The following is a 20,698-nucleotide window of genomic DNA, read 5'->3' as shown; positions in this document are numbered from 1 at the left end:
GAGGTTCAGTGTCTCCTTGTAGTCAGTTGTTGGAGCTGTGTGTCAGTGGAGGTTCAGTGTCTCCTGGTAGTCAGTTGTTGGAGCTGTGTGTCAGTGGAGGTTCAGTGTCTCCTGGTAGTCAGTTGTTGGAGCTGTGTGTCAGTGGAGGTTCAGTGTCTCCTTGTAGTCAGTTGTTGGAGCTGTGTGTCAGTGGAGGTTCAGTGTCTCCTTGTAGTCAGTTGTTGGAGCTGTGTGTCAGTGGAGGTTCAGTGTCTCCTTGTAGTCAGTTGTTGGAGCTGTGTGTCAGTGGAGGTTCAGTGTCTCCTTGTAGTCAGTTGTTGGAGCTGTGTGTCAGTGGAGGTTCAGTGTCTCCTTGTAGTCAGTTGTTGGAGCTGTGTGTCAGTGGAGGTTCAGTGTCTCCTTTTAGGCAGTTGTTAGAGCAGTTTGAAAGGCAGGCTCGTTTTTCAGTCGTGTGCCGGTCTCCCTTCTCCCCTCCCCGCATACATGTTGTTGTTGTTGTTCCGCCCCTTCTGCTGACTTGTGCTGTTCAGTGAGCCAAAGGGGCGGGACAGCTATGTCTTTGCTTCATGCTGCAAAGCAGGACTTGTGTGTGTGTGTGCTGCGAGTGAATGCACCTGTTTACCTTTTTCTGTTGGCCCTAGAACGTTTTTTGATCCCTGCTTGGTTTCTGCTGCGGGTTTTTTTGTTGCCTCGGCCACTTCGTCGTTCCTGCTGTGCCCTTGTACAATGGTGGTTCTCTTCTCCATCCTCCCTCCCTCCCCCACCGATGTCCACGCCCCCTCCTTCCCTCCCTATTGGCTGCATTACGTCCTCCTTCAATTTCCACGCCCCCTCCCCTCCCTATTGGCTGCATTACGTCCTCCTCGGTTTCCACGCCCCCTCCTTCCCTCCCTATTGGCTGCATTACGTCCTCCTCCGATTTCCACGCCCCTCCCCTCCCTATTGGCTGCATTACGTTTGGTACAGGAACAGGAGCTGCTGGTGGAGGCGGGGTTTGGAGTGTTGCTCCTTGAACGTTCAGTCTCTACTGCGCATTTGCGGGTGAGTACGGTCACTCGCAATTTATATGTTTGATCTCTATCTATCTTCCTCCCCCACTCATGAGCTTTTTCCTCCTTTATGTGTGCACCCACCCAAGACAGCATGTACATAAGAACATAAGAATAGCCATACTGGGCCAGACCAATGGTCCATCTAGTCCAGTATCTAGCTTCCAACAGTGGCCAAGACAGGTCACAGATACCTGGCAGATAATGGCAACATTCCATGCTACCAATCCCAGGAGTACTGAAGAACGTCCCCCCTCTGTGAGATTATTCTTCAGTGCTGCTTTAATCAAGCTGGGAGATACCATAGTAGCAGCTACCATATACCTTTCCTTCCTAGGAATATGTGCCTTGCTTCCAAGGCATGCTGAACTTGAGCTAAAGTCTCCTCTGTTGCAGTCTGAGCTACTGAACCATGACATGGTTCATTTTAACTTCACAGTATAATATGCTGCCATTACAAAACAATGTGAAAATTTGATGGAGATTACATATATTTTACTACATTTTTGTTTGGGAAGGAGAGCAAAAGGACAATTTTCTGCATGTCAATTACTGATTTTGAGGAAATGCGCCTGAAAAGATAATGAAAGAAACTGACCTAGAACTCTTAGACTGGCAGATGACGACACTGAACCCAGGTCATTTGCAGCTATACAGGTGTAGGTACCATCGTCATCTGTGGTGACACCAATGATTTTCAGGGTTGCTTCTCCCAGATCACTGAAACACACCCAAAACAGAAAAACAGTACAGATAGCAAAAGAATAAGTAAATAACAATTCACATAATTTCCTTTAATAAACAAATCCCTACAACATTAAAAACAAAAACATTAGTGCCTCATTAACACTTTTCCCAATGGGGAAATAGGGTTCACCTGGGATGCTTACAGAATACTGTGGCTAGCATGAGCTATAAGATTTGCAGTATTCTGAGAAGTTTCTTTGGCAGGCCCACACAAGTCCATTGTAGTAGTCCAGCTGACAGAAATAAAAGCTTTAACTACCATTCAGAAAAGATACCCAATCCAATCAGGTGCACCTTCAAAAACACATAGCTTCCTATATAAATTCTAAATCAAATCTTACCCCAATATTTCACACTTCGGAAGACATAGCTATACCTGGTAAATCCATAATAATAAAATTAAATGTTTTTTTTTAGGTGAAATAAGCAAGGGGTCAATGTTTTCGCATGCAGCCAACTAGAAATTGCTGTCACCACAGCACCCAAACCCTGTGAGATTTATGTATCACTGGGACTGAGTTATCCGCACAGATAAATCCCTGCAAACCAAATGAGTGTATCAAGCCCTCCAGAGGCTGCAAATAGTTAATGAAGAGTTCAGGAGGCAGAGAAGATCCTTGTCAAACCCTGCAATACACTGGTCTAATACCAGATACCTCAACTCTCAACATTAGGGAGAAATAACTATCTTGCAGAAAAGATGCCACCCAATTCAAGGCAGCCCCTGTATCACCCGGAGTTTGAAATCTACTTAACAAAATCAAATGATTTGCTGGATCAAAAAGAACCACAAGGCCCACTTTCCTATAGTCAGAGCATGGAGAATCTCATCCTGTACTGTACATGACTGTGCTTGTATCACATGGACCATACTATATGATTGGACCATAGAACTTCCCAAAGCCTCTTGTGTTCTAAACTACAAATAAAATATCCCTTACAGCCCTTGAACAAAGATGAGATCTAAGGTGTGGCCATTCCTGTTTGTTAGCTCAGCAGTCAACTCTAAAATATACAATCTTGTAAAAAAAAATGGCAAATACAAGCATTAGACAAATCATCAATGCATTGGTTAAAATCATTGCCTAAAACTAAACATTCAAACTTAAAAGATATTAAAGTAATCAGCTCCAACAATGATGACCTCACCTCTACAGAGAGGTCTGGTGAAAAATAAACCACCATCAAACCCGTAACAGGGTTAGCATGAATCTGTAAAGGCAAACATTCACAACCAACAGGAAAATCACATAAAATCTGATACCAATCAAAATCTCACCACCACTGCTACTCCCTCTCCCTAGATTTCCCAAAAATTTGATATACATCATGACAGTTCAGAAGCACCAATCCTCCCTCAGCTGACAAGTTTTATTCATAATCCCCACATCAACTTTCTCATTTAAGTAAAGTGTGTAAGTTTTATGTTTTATTATTCACTGACTTCGCCATTCAGGAGAACACATTTCACTTGCCTGGGTAAAAGACTGTCCTATCCCAACAACATATTACATATACGGATAAACTTAAAACACTCGCAGCCTAACATGTCCCTGTTTAACTTTAAAATTCTGGTTAGCATTACTGAAGTTGAAACCCACCATAACCAGAATATTCTGGATTTGAGTGCTCAAAAATAATACATATAGAGGGGCATAATTGAACAGGGATGACCATCTCTAAGGGCGCCCATCTCTAAGGACGTCCCGGCGAAGGGGTGGGGAAACCCATATTATCGAAACAAGATGGGCGTCCATCTTTCGTTTCGATAATACAGTCGGGGACGCCCAAATCTCAACATTTAGGTTGACCTAAATGTTGAGATGGTCGTCCCCGGTTTTTGGCCATAATGGAAACCGAGGACGCCCATCTCAAAAACGACCAAATCCAAGGCATCTGGTCGTGGGAGGAGCCAGCATTCGTAATGCACTGGTCCCCCTCACGTGCCAGGACACCAACCGGGCACCCTAGGGGGCACTGCAGTGGACTTCAGAAATTGCTCCCAGGTGCATAGCTCCCTTACCTTGGGTGCTGAGCCCCCCAAAACCCACTCCCCACAACTGTACACCACTACCATAGCCCTAAGGGGTGAAGGGGGCACCTACATGTGGGTACAGTGGGTTTCGGGTGGGTTTTGAAGGGCTCACATTTACTATCACAAGTGTAACAGGTAGTGGGGGTGGGCCTGGATCCGCCTGCCTGAAGAACACTGCACCCACTAAAACTGCTCCACGGACCTGCATACTGCTGTCATGGAGCTGGGTATGACATTTGAGGCTGGCATAGAGGCTGTTAAAAATATTTCTTAAATTTTTTTTTTAGGGTGGAAGGGGGTTGGTGACCACTGGGGGAGTGAGGTCATCCCCGATTCCCTCCGGTGGTCATCTGGTCAGTTTGGGCATCTTTCTGAGGCTTGGTCATGAAAAAATATGGCCCAAGTAAAGTCGACCAAATGCTCGTCAGGGATGCCCTTCTTTTTTCCATTATCAGCAGAGGACGCCCATTCCTTAAGCACGCCCCAGTCCCGCCTTCGCTACGCCTCCGACACGCCCCCGTGAACTTTGGTTGTCCCTGTGACGGACTGCAGTTGAGGGCGCCCAAAATCGGCTTTCGATTATGCTGATTTGGGCGATCCTGAGAGAAGGACGCCCATCTCCCAATTTGTGTCGGAAGATGGGCGCCCTTCTCTTTCGAAAATGCCCCTGATAGTGGCCCAAACCAACAACCCAAACACATACAACCTGCTCTAAAAAGTTACCTAAATGACAACACATTCAAATCAAACTCACAGCACAACTTCAACTTGATTAGCATCTTACAAAACCAAACAGCAACCAAGTTAAATATGCCACATATCACCCAACCCAACCTTGCACACCAAGGAGCAAGCTCTTCTGTTTCACTCCTCCATGAATGTGACACACTGACTCAAGATGCCTCCAGCACCCACCCCAAATCTTCACCCATGAGGCCTGATGATATTACCATGGGTGGGGCCAACACAGTTCACAGGCTCATCAGAGAAGAGCCTGGCTCAGGCACAGTTCAGTCAGCTGAAATGGCTGTTAAAAAAGCTTACAAAGGTATAGGGAAGCTCAGGGCAGAAGTACTGAAGGTACATAAGTATTGCCATACTAGGACAGACCAAATGTCCATCAAGCCCAGCATCCTGCTTCCAACAGTGGCCAATCCAGGTCACAAATACCTGGCAAGATCCCCCCCCCCCCCCCAAAAAAAAACTTAATAAATTTTATGCTGCTTATCCCAGAAATAGTGGATTTCCCCAAGTCCAGTTTAATAATGGACTATGGCTTTTCCTTTAGGAAGCCGTCCAAACCTTTTCAAAACTGCTAAGCTAACCGCCTTTACCACATTCTCTGGCAACGAATTCCGGAGTTTAATTACACGTTGAGTGAAGAAAAATTTTCTCTGACTCGTTTTAAATGTACTACTTTGTAGCTTCATCGCATGCCCCATAGTCCTAGTATTTTTGGAAAGCATAAACAGATGTTTCACATCTACCCGGTCAACTCCACTCATTATTTTATAGCTCTATCATATCTCCCCTCAGCCGCCTTTTTTCCAAGCTAAAGAGCCCTAGCCGCTTTAGCCTTTCCTCATAGGGAAGTCATCCAATCCCTTTTATCATTTTCATCGCCCTTCTCTGCACCTTTTCTAATTCCACTATATATTTTTTGAGATGCGATGACCACAATTGGACACAATATTCGAGGTACGGTCAAACCATGGAGCGATACAAAGGCATTGTAACATCCTCATTTTTGTTTTCCATTCCTTTCCTAATAATACCTAACATTCTATTTGCTTTCTAAGCCGCAGCACGAAACTGAGCAGAAGTTTTCAACGTATCATCGACGACGACACCTAGATCCCTTTCTTGGTCTGTGACTCCTAACGTGGAACCTTGCATGACGTAGCTATAATTCGGGTTCCTCTTTCCCACATGCATCACTTTGAACTTGCTCACATTAAACGTCATCTGCCATTTAGACGCCCAGTCTCCCAGTCTTGTAAGGTCCTCTTGTAATTTTTCACAATCCTCAGCAAATTTAATTACCTCACTAGTTACACCCATCTCTAGGTCATTTATAAATATATTAAAAAGCAGTGGTCCCAGCACAGACCCCTGGGGAACCCCACTAACTACCCTTCTCCACTGAGAATACTGAACATTTAACCCTACTCTCTATTTTCTATCTTTTAACCAGTTTTTAATCCACAATAGGACACAACCTCCTATCCCATGACTCTCCAATTTCCTCTGGAGTCTTTCATGAGGTACTTTGCCAAACACCTTCTGAAAATCCAGATACACAATATCAACCGGCTCACCTTAATCCACATGTTTGTTCACCCCTTCAAACAAATGTAGTAGATTGGTGAGGCAAGATCTCCCTTCACTAAATCCATGTTGACTTTGTCTCATTAATCCATGCTTTTGAATATGCTCTGTAATTTTGTTCTTTATAATAGTCTCTACCATTTTGCCCAGAACCGACGTCAGACTCACCGGTCTATAATTTCCCGGATCTCCTCTGGAACCTTTTTGAAAACTCGGTTACATTGGCCACCCTCCAATCTCCAGGTACCATGCTCGATTTTAAGGATAAATTACATATTACTAACAATAGCTCCACAAGTTCATTTTTCAATTCTATCAGTACTCTGGGATGAATACTATCCAGTCTAGGAGATTTGCTACTCTTCAGTTTGTAGAACTGCCTCATTACATCTTCCAGGTTTATAGAGAATTCATTCAGTTTTTCTGACTCATCAGCTTCAAATACCCTTTCTAGCGCTGGTATCTCACCCAAATCTTCCTCGGTGAAGACCGAAGCAAAGAATTCAAAGGTAGGCAGGTGACAAAGCACTTTAAATAAATAGATCACAACCACAAAGACTCAGCAAGTACCCCTATTACAAACTGAAAATATTCTTTCCATTTTACTCTCACTACACCTGTTAAGGAAGCCTGTCACCAAGTTAAATGCACTATAGGAACAACAACAAATTAAATACCATAAGACATTTTTAAGAATGTCAAAGATTGTTAGCTAAGGCTTCCCAACAGGCTGCCACACCAGAATTATGGATCCACACATTCACATACAATATATAACCTCTTCCCAATATAAGGCATTCTGTGAACTTTCTACATGTATCACATCATACAAGTAGCCATGAAGTTTGACGAAACCTCTTTCTGTTCCAGTGGAACTACTGGCATAGATGGAACAAGCCTTCTATGCCTGAAAGTGTTTAATCTGCAATCATGAGCCTTGAATTTAGCTAACAGACTTAAACAATGACCACGATTCCCTCCCCATCCCCTCCCAGAGGCTGCTAGTGTTGCCACCAAACCTATATCCCTAGCCCCAGTTTTTGTTTGTTTGTTTTAAATAGATTTTGAGGTTGCTTTGAAGGGAAAAAGAATTGCAGGCACTCGCAACTTACTTTGATAATCAAGAACACAGGCAGATATTAGGAGATTTTGTAAATAAATGTAAGGTGATTCTTGGTGTAGAAAATGTGCATACACACATTTGCAAAAAAGAATAAACAGGACATTTCCAAAGCAACAACATAGTCTCACTCTACTAATTCCATAGAAACAGGCGGCAACACAGGGGGAGTAGAACATATTACATCACATGGTACCTGTATGCAATGACATAGCGGCAGTCATTGCTCAGGATGTTATGATCAGGGCCCTTCCATGTCACTGATGCTTTAGGGCGTCCACAGACTTTACACCTCAGAACGATTGTTTCTCCTGTCTCACATATCACCTCACTCAGTGGTATTATAAACTCTGGGGGAACTAAGCAAAGGAAAAAAAAACAAAACTTACTGTATTACATGATTGGAAATACATTCATTTTCACCATCACTTGGTAATGACACCAATTGGTTTAACTAATCCATTCAACAATAGTAAATGCTACGCCATTCAAACTATAAACATACCCTTTTTTAAATTTATACTTCTATTACACATCCAGCAATAGAATTAATTATTGATTATCCTTAATTAATGTGAATTAAGGATAATCAATACAGGATATATAAATAAAACTATTAATGAAGATAACAAAAATTGAATGGAGGAGTGGGCTAGTGGTTAGGGTGGTGGACTTGGTCCTGGGGAACTGAGGAACTGAGTTCGATTCCCACTTCAGGCACAGGCAGCTCCTTGTGACTCTGGGCAAGTCACTTAACCCTCCATTGCCCCAGATACAAATAAGTACTTGTATACAATATGTAAGCACCATTGAGCCTGCCATGAGTGGGAAAGCGCGGGGTACAAATGTAACAAAAAATAAAATAAATATATAGTCAACCCAAAGTCCTGTTATATTATATTGAGTTTATATTGTGTTGTGTTGTATGAGGAGTATGAATGTGAGCAAATGAGTGTGTAAGTGAATAATTATAGCATGCAACAGTGTGTTAAGAAAGAATTTTATTGCATATTTTGTTAAAAAGAAATAAAGATATATGGACTGTGCATTAATAACGGTTGTTATGTTTTTGGATGTTTAAATGAATACAACCAATTATTGAGTGTTAACCTTAGTTTATATTGTGGTATATATAGTCCACAAGATGGAGAGCAAGAACAAATACCCTTCAAGGAAAGGGTTTTAAAAGGAAACAGTATACTTTTTTTTTTTTTTTTTACTTGCACTCCTATTCTCAGGCTCTTTTTTATGTACTCAAAGTATTGCTTTTTTAATGTTTAAAAAAATCCTCTATTTTTAAACTACAAAATCTTTTTAAAAAATTCATCTGCTATATTTAAAGGTCCAGTGTATTACTGTTTTAAGAGCACAGGCTCCTGGAAGAGGGTCAACAGAGGAAAGATCCTGATGGGAGAGGCCAGCAGGAACTTTCAAAACATCCCAACCCCTGGCATTAAATTAAAAAAACAAAAAACAAAAAAATCGCTAATACGTTGTTAGTGCCAATGCTCATTTGACTAGATTTTTGGCAGTTTGCTTTTGAAATGCTTTGTTCTTAAATGGCCTAATGGTTAGCACAGCGAGCTTTGATCCCCACTGCAGCTCCTTGTGAACCAGGGCACGTCACTTAACCCACCATTGTCTGAGGTACAAAAATCGAGACTGTGAGCTGCTTATAATGTGCGATTGTCCTCCAACTTGAACTTGATGGTTAAGTAGATTATAAATGCCAGAATTAAATTAAACAAATGTTGCACACAACATCCAGACACTTAATATGGGTTGGGATAAGTGCAATTTTCAAATATACTTTGAAAATTATGGCTAAGTATATGCAAAAGTGGGCTCCTGATGGAGGCGGTCAAAATACTTTTTGGTTTTATATATATGCATTCTGTGTGTATTATTTTTCTCCTGTGACCTTAAAAAGCCTACAGAAACATTTCTTTTACCCACGGCCAAAAGTATGGGACATTATAGAAGTTCTGTGTAATTTTATGCACATTTGATGGTGGCAGTTTCAGCCGGGTCATTTCACCTGGGCACATGACTTCAATGTCCCTCAAACTAGAAATGTTTTGATAAGTACGCTAAAACACTTAACATGCTTAGTGTATATACTCAAAGAAAAGCATCCCAGTATATGAGCATTAGTGTGCCCATCAACACTAAAATTAGAACGTTTACATACTTGGTATAAAAAAATGCTTAAATTACTAATTAGGGGATAACTCTTTTAATTCCAGAGTCACTTTTAATATCTACTACACAAAGACTCCAGTATTTTTTTCATATCACAAAAACATTTTATTGTATTGCAATGCCCACTAACCTCACCAGCACTGCTATGCCCAGGATACAATGGGTGGGGCTGGGCGTCGCCATTTTGCAGTGGCGTCGACAGGAAGAGGAGGGAGGCAGGCAGGCTGCGTCCCTCCTCCAGCAAAAGGTAGGGGGGCTGGCCGGTGACCACGGACTACCAGGGATTCAGAACACAGGGGGGGGGGGGGGAGGAGTTGGGGTGGGCTGGAGGTCCACTGGACCTCCAGCCCCCATCCCCCTCCGTCGATGGATAACAGGGTGGCGGCCACAACGATTTCTGGGGGTTTGGGGGGCTGGAGACCCACCGAACCTCCAGCCCCCCCCCCGGTCGCTGAGTGGGAGGGAGGGTGGGACAGCGTTTGGCCGGAGGCAGCCACCACGATTTATGGGGGTTCGGAGGGGGGGGGGGGCGGAGACCCACCGGATCTCCAGCCCTCCCTGGGCATGGAGGGGGTCGGATCGTTGGGGGGACCGGAGGTCCACCGGACCTCCAGTCCCGTTTGCGTTTGCTTTGGGGGGGGGGAACGAGGGCCTGCCAGCATGCAAGTGCATGCTAGACAGGGCTCACCATTCCTCCCCAATGATCCGCAAAGTCTAACGCCAGCTCAGAGCTTGTGTTGATTTTGCTGCGGCCAGCGACCCAATCTTTGGCGCGCTGGCCGCTGATCATTGGGGATGAATGCGTTAAGCGCTGATTAGCATGCATTTGCAAGCTAATTGCGCTTGAAGCCCTGTTTAGCATGCATTTGCATGCTACTTGCGCTAAGAGCCTTCGAGTGCGTTGTTTCAGGCGCTCGAGGGCTCTGATCATGGGTCGGCAGCAAACTCCGGCGCTAGCATGGCGTTAACAGCCTCTAGCGCCGGAGTTTGCTTTTGATCATGAGGGTCTCAGTTTCCGGGTCCCTTCCTCTTTCTGCCACTGAAGTTCCTAAATTTCTATCCTATGCGTATTTGAATTCTTTTGTCTTCTATTACCACTGCTTGAAGTCTATTCCTGATGACCACTTTTTTCTCAGGGATTGTCTTCTATTACTGCTCCTTGAAGTCTATTCATGGTGGTCGCTACTCTTTCAGGGACAAATTATTTTCTTATTCTCCTTTTCCACTAGCTTCAAATGACGACCCAGTCATTCAATACAAAAAAACAAAACTCACGTGGTGCCATACTAGGTCAAGACCTATGATCCATCCAGCCCAGTATTTTGTATCTAGTAGTGGCTAACCCATGTACTCAGTAGGTCCTAACTGGGATAGTTCATCCTTTTGGTCAGCTCTAGGATGCCTGTGGCAATTTAACTCTTGATATTAAGTATTAAATCAACTTAACTTACCATCATAGATATAGTTGGGATTGAGGAGCTGAAAATAAATAAGAGATATATCAAATAAATGCATTACATGAAAAACATTCAGTACTAATAAAAAAAAAATATTCTGAAGAGGATCATCAAGGAGAATCCAACTTATAAATCAGTAAGTTGAAAATGCTTCTCCTCTTCCCTATTTAACATAGAGCTATAAACCCTCTAAAAAAGGAGTAAATATCCCACACTGATCCCATGAGAGAGATACACAGTCTCACTGCAGCTCTGTGACAGGCTCAGCAAAGAATCACTCAGCAACTGGGTGGCAAACATCCAAAAATTATGGGGAAGACAAATTGTTTGGATGGGTATGGGTGATATAGTTAGTAAAATGCACCTTGAAAAATATCAAGTTAGAAGCAACCTCTGTATTAGTCAAGTTGAAAAAAATCTTTCATAGTAGTGGATGAGTGAAATCTCGTTGCCAACACCCACTGAAAGTCGTAGCTACAGTGATTTGTTCTCACCTTTTTCTTTTTCCATGCTGGTCAAAGATGCAGCTGATTATGAAAGAAAGCCATATTATGCTGTGTAAATTCTCTGTGCCCTATGAAATTATGACTGATCTATATAAAGTGACAATTACTGGCTTCCACCCCTTTATACAAAGCAACCAGAACCAGACAACATGCATGCACTGGCAACCACTCTTGGAATTAGAGCAGTTCCTCTGGATTCTTCCCTTTGCACCCCACTGGAGAATTCTGTCTGCTTTATCAGTTGCTCACCTTCACCGAGACCTTATTGGGCAGTCCCTCTCTTGATTTGCGATAACCATTTTCTAACTTGCCTTCCCTTTTGCCCTCCTTATCCTTCTTCTCAGATTTCTTCCTCAGTCGGAGCGCTGTGTGCCAAGATGATGACTTCCTGGAGGGCAGACAATATGGGTAAGCAAATCACTTCAAGCACTTCTTTGAAAATGGACTTCTAAGAGAGTATATGTACTCATGCACAGGGAACAAAGACATATCAGTAGCAGACACCTGCCAGACATTTGCAAAATAAGTTGCTTACCCGTAATGGGCATTCTCCAGAAACTGTAGGGGAATGTGGGCAGAGAGGAATAGTCTAGTGGTTACAGCAGAAAACTGACAACCACCAAAGCCCAGTTCAAATCCTGATGATGCTACTTGTGATCTCAGGCAAGTCACCTAACCTTCCACTGCCTCAAGAACAAAAATTAGACTATCCAGCAAGCCTTCTGGGAACAGGGAAAATACCTAGTACAGTATACCTGAATGTAACTCACTTTGAGCTACTACTGAAAAAGCTGATCGCTAAATTCCATGAAACTGGTGACCCAGGTACTGCTGCTGTTTCCCTCTGCTGACCTGTGTGGGCTGATCGAGCCATTTCAGGCTTGTGCTGCATCCAGTGGCCTACAAAGGCCACTGTGCCACAGATTCACTTCATTCTTCCAGCCAAAGAAGAGGGAGGTGAATGCTTAAACCTCCCGTCCAGCTTCCACAGCCACTGGAGCCACACAGAGATGAACCCACTGGTCATCAACAGAATGCCACTATGCAGTGCATTACTTATCTATATACACACATACCTGCATATACAGAGAGAGAGGATAAAGGGACACTATGAATTAGATTTATTATCTTAAAAGCCTGATTGACAGTTTGTCAATCACATCAATGTGCTAATGAAAGGGGAAGCAACATCACAATTTATTAGTTAAGTACTGCTATCAGATTCTCTAATTTTATCATTATGTTCTCTTTTCATGCCCAAAATGTCTGTTGTAAGATTTATTTTGGTCCACGACTGTGTGTCTCTGTTTTTCGACTTCGAATCTATGTCCCAAGCTTCTCTCTCTGATCAGCAACTCTCTTCTGGACACTTCACAGAACACTTGCATAGCTTGTCACAAAATTTCAGTTGATGCAAGAAAATCAGCGAACATAGAACATTTGTCAGAATCTTGTGACCTCACAGACACTGTGACAAAATCAAATCAAAACAACTTGAAACATCAATGTCAGAAGTTAGCACAGCAACGGCATACATGCAGTACAGAACAGTAAGGTAGGAGATACAGGTTTTATTCCATCCACTTGCTTAATGGATGAAAAGATCAACTTACGAGCTATGGACATGCCTGTTATCAACTGTGGTAAGTGAAAATAGGAGCAACACTCATAACCATCATTCTGATTGCACTTTTCCATTCAACAGCAATGCTCAGTTTATTAGTCATCTAGTCAAAATTAAAAGATAAGGCCAGGTATTCAAAAGCACTTATCAGTATCATTCTACCCTCAGAGCCAGATGTGCATGCTTTGCATTTGTTTTTTATATATATATTGTAGATCTAATGTGTGTTCAGTGTTGCTGTCACTTTTTGATTGTCCTTACAATTTGGGCTGATAGGTCAGCCTCAGCATGTGACCCTTTCTCTCCAATCACTAAGGTCCTGGCAAGTGGTGGTGCCTTCAGTGACTAAGGGGCTGATGCACAAAAGTCCCCAGAAAGAACTGTTCGCTATTTCCACCTTGGTAAGAATTACCAAGGTGGAAATAGCAAGTGATTCTCAAAAGAAATTGCATACAAATGAGCTGCTCGCAAGCAACAGCTTGGTAGGAGGAAAGCCAATTGCTAAGCTGCGCATGCACATAACAGTCAATCACTAAGCATGGCTGCTCTGTGAATGCTCAGAACAGTGAGTGTTACCTGCGGCTTTCATACACACATATAAGCTGCGTGTATGAAAGCCGTGTATAGCTTTTTTTTTTTTTTAAATCAAGCTGCCACAACTCCTCAATAAACTTTCCTCTGAGGAGGTGGGATCTGTACTGCTCAGGTGGAATATAAGCGGAGCTGCTGGAGTGGGGAATGTGAAGCGGGGGTGGTGGGAGCTGTTGCTTACTTCCCGCCATGGTGACCCACCAGAGCCACAGACCCATCAAGGGAATCCAGAACAATTTTCTCCCTCATCCAATGGGAGACCCGAAAATCATTTGTGTCTGCCAGGTAATGCAACAAGGCCCACTGAACATCCGGAAGGCAGACGCGGGAAAAGTCAGACCCATAATCCTCCCTACGAAAAAAAGAACAAACTACCATCTGATTAAGGTGAAAGGAAGAAACAACCTTAGGCAGATGGAACCGTACGGATGGAATCACTCTCCTTCGTGAAGACCAAGAAAGAATCCCAACAAGAGAGAGAGCCTGAAGCTCTGAAGGCTGACACAATACTAACCAAAGACACCGTATTAAGAGTAAGATCCTTCACAGTAGCCCCCCAAAGGGGCTCAAAAAGAGTCGTCTGAAGGCCCCTAAGGACTAAGTTAAGATCCCATTGTGGACAGATGGGCCGGAAGGGAGGCTGCAACTGATTGAACCCCCCCCCCCCCAACTACAGAATTGTTCACACAATAACAGGCCAGGGTCTCCACCTGAACCTTCAAGGAATTCAAGCTAAGCCTTTTTTAAAACTGTCCTGTAGAAGATTAAAATCTGCAACAAGGAGGCATGAAAAGGGGACACAGCCCAATTCACCACACCAGGCCTCAAAGAGCCTCCACACCCTAGCGTATGCAGTGGAAGTAGACTGCTTTCGTGCCTGCAAAAGAATGGTATTAACTTTCTCCAGGTATCCCTTCTTCCTCAGGCTCTACAACTCAATAGCCAGGGTGTAAGACCAAAGCAAGATGGGTCGCCCATGAGGATGGGGACCCTGATATAGAAGCCCCACAGCGGAAGAGGCTAGGGTTTGGCCAACAGCAGACGAATAAGATCTGCATACAACAGCCATCTGGGCCAGTCTGGGGCCACCAGAACCATCCTGCCAACCACGGGCAAAGGTGGGAGGGGGAGAACATGTACAGAAAGGAGTCAGTTGGCCACTGCTGAAGCAATACTCAACTCTCAATGACCCCAGCTCCTGCCAGTGACTGAAGAACCACAGGACCTTAATATTGCACTTCCTTCCCATCAGGTCCAGAGCTGAGACACCCCACGTGGAAGTAATGGCAAAGGCACAAGCAGAGAGTTCCCAATCAGATGAATACAGCGCATGCTGGCTGAGGAAGACTGCCTGTGTGTTCAGAGCACCTGCAATGTGCGCTGCCAAAATCTGCAGGAGGTGCTTCTCCGCCAAGGTAAAAAGATGAAATTCCAAGGCCAGGGCCACATTCCGAGTGCCCCCTGTCTGTTGACATAAGACACCACCGCTGCATTGTCCGACAGCACTCTGACAGCTCGCAGACGGAGAACTGGAACGAAAACCACTAGAGTTCTCTGGATTGCCCGGAGCTCTAGCTAGTTAATTGGCCATGTCGCCTCCAACGGCGACCACTTTCCCTGCACCACTAGCTGAAGGAAGTGGGTGCCCCAACCTGACTAGCATCCAGTGACCATGATCCAAGTCCAGGACTTCCAGAGGGCTTGCCCTCCAACAGGGTGCCCGGAACCACCCACATGCTCCTTATGTCTTGTAGAGTCCAGGGAACCCAAAATGAAATGTCCTGATGGAGCAGGGACCAACGACTGAAAAGCAAGGCCTGAAGTGAAAGCATGTGAGCCCTGGTCCAAAGAATCACGTCCAAAAAAGCTGCCATGGAGCCCAGCAGCTGCATATAATCTCATACCCAAGGGGACGGAAGGCTCAGCAGTCGCCGAACCCGACACTGCAGCTTGCAAACCTGGAAGGAGGGAACAAACACCTTCTCCGACTGGGTGTTGAAATGGGCTCCCAAGAATTTGAGGGACTGCGAGGGGAACAGATGACTCTTGGAAAAATTGATCACCCAGCCCAAGAGCTGAAGAAGCAACACCACTTGGGAGGTTGCATCCAGGTTGTCCTGCCACGACGATGCTCGGATCAACCAATCGTCCAGGTAGGGGATATACCCTGATGCGCTGCCAGTGGAGAAACGCCACCACGACCACCATCACCTTGGTGAAGGTCCTGGGAGCCATGGAAGGGCCCAGAACTGAAAGTGCCTGCTCAGGACTGCAAAGCATAGGAACTGCTGGTGGGGTCCCCAAATCGGGATGTGAAAATACGCCTCCTTGAGATCTAAGGAGGCAAGAAACTTGCTCAGCTGGACTGAAGAAATCAATCCTCACTGTAGAGTCTCCTCCTGAAATGCATTTATTTATTCAGAACATTTATACCCCGCTTAATACCACTTAAAGCAGCCTCAAAGCGGCTTACAATGAACTGATAAGCCAATTACAATGACAGTGGAAGGGACAAAAGAAGAAGGGAAAATGAAAGGCTTTGGCAGATCAGAGGAGATACAATTACAATGAAATCAGAAATTAATTAGATAGAAACAAAGAAACAGAGAAAAATAGACAATAAGTGGAGGTGTAAAAAAACTCCAAAACGGTCCATAAGTATGATGGTAGGAAGGACTTCAGGTGATGTTTTGAGGCCGAGGTGTAGGCTAATGTTTTCTGCCCGTGCCAGTCTCCGATCTTGAGGACCCGGTTGACGCACTTGAGGCCCTCCTTCTCGGACACCACAAAATAGATGGAATCTCTCTCCCGGCTGAACTCGGCTGGCAGAACTGGCACCACAGCACCCAGATGCAGGAACCTGTCCATGATGTTCTGAACATCGGCCCTCTTGGCTAGAGCCCCACATAGAGACTCCAAGAAAAAAATATGCAACTGGGCGGGCAAACTCGGTTTTGTACCTGTCCCTCAAAACATCTATGATCCACTGGTCGGACGTGATGTGGGCCCACTCCTCCAGAAAACAGGAGAAATGGCCTCCTATGAGAACTAAGGAGAAGCCCTGGCCACCTTCATTGGGATGCATGGAGAGCCATGGATGTCCTAAAGGACTCATGGCCCACCCTCTTGTCCCCACGAAAGAAAGACTGCCGAGGTTGAATGTGAGACCTGGAAAACCCCATTGCGTAACCCGGCCTATACTGCCAGGCCAAAAGCGTAGCTAGGTTGTGACGTCAGGGGAGTGGAGAGTGGACTGAGTAGGCGCCATGGACCTTGTGAAAAATAGATGCCGTCGCCATCGGACGTCTATTTGGGGGAGCAGTTGCTCCCTTGTAACCCCCTAGCTACAGCACTGTGCCGGGTATCCCAAAATGAGAGCACGACTGGGAAGACCACTAAGTCATCCTTGGCTTGTCCTCCAGCAGACTGTGGGACTTGGACTGTCCCAAGTCCTTGACCAGCATTTCCAGTGAGAAGTTTACCCCAAAAGGGAAGCTTAATGAGAGTGGACTTAGAAGCCACATCAGCTGACCAGTTGCAAAGCCATCTGCTTAGCTGAGGCCCGGAGAATGTCATTAAGGGGAAATGGAAATGGGACTTGATATACCGCCTTTCTGTGGTTTTTGCAACTACATTCAAAGCGGTTTACATGTACTCAGGTACTTTTGTACCAGGGGCAATGGAGGGTTAAGTGACTTGCCCAGACTCACAAGGAGCTGCAGTGGGAATTGAACACAGTTCCCCAGGATCAGAGTCCACTGCACTAACCACTAGGTTACTTCTCCACTCTTACTCCTCCACCCCAGGAAAATCCAGAGACTCAGGATCTAACACCCAGCAGAGTCTGGACCCTAATGGACGGCACTCAGACAGGTCCGGGCCACATAGGAGCCAGCCAAGGAAGCCTGAAGCGTCAGGGCCGACGCCTCAAAAGACATCTTGGGGGCCACTTCAACCTTGCAGTCCAGCATATATTTAAGAGCCGTGACCCCTGCATTGGCATCATGGCCTTCTTAGTCACGGTCATGACTAAGGAATCCACAACTGGGAGATTGAAAGAATCCAGCTCCTCAGGAATCAATGGGTAGAGGTGAGACATAGCTCACACAACCTTGAGGCCTGAATCAGGTGTGCTCCACTGAGCATCTATCAGCTCATGCATTGCCTCATGAATATGGAACATCCTGGCCAGCTTCTTACTACCAGACATGATGGGATTAGACGCCGCAGAGGCTGGCTGAATAGGAGAGAGGTGTAATGTGCAGAATTTCCAAGGCCCTAGTAATCAAGGAGGGCAAATTCCTCTTTGTGAAACAAGCACGCCACAGTAGGATCATCCCTCTCATTAGGTGGGATCTTGCCCTCTTCCATGGAATCCCGAGGTGCAGACCCTTGAAACGAAAGGAGCGCTGAATGAGGAACACCCCAATGCCACAGACCCCATTGCCCATTCAGCCACAGAAGGAAGGGGCAAAGAGGGCAGAGCATGGCAAAACAAATTCAGGGGGAAAAGGAACTGCTTCCTGTGGGCCCTCCCCAGTCAAAGTCCCCTGCTCCAACAACGGCACGAGACCCACAGCTGCATGCTGCCTCACAGCCTGCTGCACAGGAGATCCAGCCCTAGCTGCTGGGGAAACCAAGACGGCTGCATTTCCTGCAGTACCGGCACTCACAGAGTGCACACCACCTGAGCCGCTGAACCTTTTGGGGAAGAGAAAGCTAGGAGCTGGGCTGCTGCTGAAACACCTTCCCCCGAGGAATCCTGCTGCTGAACCGGCAGCGCAGTGCACATGAGAAAACCCCCCAATGCCGACTTTCACGTTTTGCACCAAAAACAGTGTTTCTCTTTTTCTGACGGGGTCGCCATAGGTACTCACTGTCATAGGCGGTCGGTGGCCCAACTGTTTGGAGAGGCTAAAGGGGGCGGGGTTAGGGGTGGGGCCAGGGGTGGAGCTTAAATCCATAATTGTATGATAACACGCAGAAAAAATAAATAAAAATAAAAGTCACAATTAATACCTTTTATTAAATTTAGATATTAGATATGTATCATATGTCAAAGAATAAAGTGGTTGCTCAAAGCATATTCTCACCACAATCGCTCAACTGCAAAACACTATGCACAACTTTGTCCAAAAACACACTCAGAACCTTACTGTACCATAAATATTACACTGGGCAGACCTAATACACCAATATACCACCCATACGGAAAATGCAGACTATCAACAATATGAAACAAGGGATCATATCATCACAATTCTCATGTAGAGCCAAAAAATACCCTAATTCATGTTTAATGTGGGATAAAATGCCATAAATAAGTAAATAAATATAAACTTTTAATGTTGAGCACCTGATTCTCAAAGTGGACATATTTCAAACACTAATGAAAATAAAATGATCTTTTCTACCTTTGTTGTCTGGTGACTTTTTCTGATCATGCTAGCCCAGTATCCGTTCTGCTGCTATCTGTTCTCAGTGCAGGTCAGGAAGTCATCCTCGTTAAATATATCCCTGGCAACCCAGGACACCTCCAGCCACTACCCCCTGCTTTCCCAGCAGTAAGGTAAACAAACCATAAACCAATTTCTACAACTGCTAGAGGGCTTTCACTGCAGCTCCTGCTGTGTGGATGGAGGTAAATCAACAACTGTATCCCCTCAGAGCAGCTGGACTCCACAGCTGATCCATTCTGCTGTACCAGGGGGGAGGCTTAGCCTCTCCAAGCCTCTTATACCGGGCGCCTACGCTCACTGTTCAGAAGGGAGTCCCCCTGTGCCACCCAGAGACATCACTGTAGATACACCGGAGGACCTGAACTGCTAGCACTGAAAACACAGTGCCTGTTGCATTTTGTTTTGCTGAAGAGGAAGGAGATCCAATGAAGGCAAACCAAGTACACCCGTAAGGGGGGGGGGGGGGGAGGAGGAAGATCTAGCACTACTAGGGGGAAGGAAGATCTAGCACTACTAGGGTAGTCCCTAAAACAGCCCAAGGTAGCCACTACACCCCCAGATCCACCGAACCCAATGCTGGGTACAGGAGACAGGTCCCAAATCCAGGAGAAGTTGACAGACACGTCTACCACCTGCGGGTGATAGAAGTATACTGGGAGATGACACTGAGCATCAAGGCTTAAAGCACAGTGAAACTCTGTTTTCTCTATCTACACCTGCTGGTGGATGGGCATAACCCACTTGTTCTGGATTGATGTGCTGCCATGCCAAGGAAACAGATAACTGCTCTTTCTGTAAATTTTCAACAGTACTATACAGATAATGCTACTAAAAACGCCTCCTGACTGCCCCAGCATTATCCAGATTGTGCTGGGATGGAGCAAGGGCGTTTGGCCTAACTCTAGACAATCGGCAGTTGCGTAGCCAATCAAGGTGCATGTATTGTGTATGCACCCCTTGTCAGTCCCTCTTGTCACATGTCTCCCTTCCCTTTCCAGCCACACACAGCTTTCGCAATTCCCTCCTGCCCCCCCCCCCCCGTCTTAAAATCCATCTCCAGCCTTCGCCCGGGCAGCGCCAGTAGCACTCAGACTGCCTGCAGCCTGCACAAAGGCTTTCTCTCTGAACTATCCTGCCCTTCAGAAAATGAAGTACTGTCACGAAGGGGCAGAACTGTTCAGAGAGAAAGACCCAGTGCAGGTAGCCTATGAGTGCTGGGGGGGGGGGGGGGAGGAGGAGGTAGGGAACTGCGAGAGCTTTGTGGGGCTAGGAAAGGAGAGATGCGGCGGGAGGGAGGGAAATGCACTGGTGAGACGTATCCCCCGTTGAAAATTTCTGGCTACACCACTAACAATCAGTGATATTGAGCCACTATCCATTTAGCTAGGCGGTTTAATTTAGAACAACACAAAGAATGTCCAAAATTAAACCATCTAGCTATACTGATATGGTCACAATCTATACAGATGGTGCTGAACACATGTGATTTTTACTAAACATCATGGCTAGTCTTTTACAAAATCTTGCTCGCTGTGTTTTTCTGAGATTTGGCATGTGGAGTCAGAAAATCATCATGTTTC

General features: G+C 45.2%; 1 protein-coding gene across 1 annotated transcript in view; it reads right to left on the bottom strand.

Moving 5' to 3' along the window:
• Positions 1 to 20,698, bottom strand: part of TRIO (trio Rho guanine nucleotide exchange factor) — a 905,131-nt gene that overhangs the window by 28,554 nt on the left and 855,879 nt on the right. Inside the window, 4 exon segments of the mRNA XM_030209962.1 lie at positions 1,648 to 1,769; positions 7,476 to 7,638; positions 10,933 to 10,960; positions 11,694 to 11,832. Of these exon segments, the coding sequence (XP_030065822.1) occupies positions 1,648 to 1,769; positions 7,476 to 7,638; positions 10,933 to 10,960; positions 11,694 to 11,832 (452 nt within the window).

This window comes from Microcaecilia unicolor, chromosome 1, assembly GCF_901765095.1.
Source record: "Microcaecilia unicolor chromosome 1, aMicUni1.1, whole genome shotgun sequence".
NCBI lineage: Eukaryota > Metazoa > Chordata > Amphibia > Gymnophiona > Siphonopidae > Microcaecilia > Microcaecilia unicolor.
The sequence above is the reverse complement of the archived record's forward strand: the minus strand, read 5'-3'. Positions and strand labels throughout refer to the sequence as shown.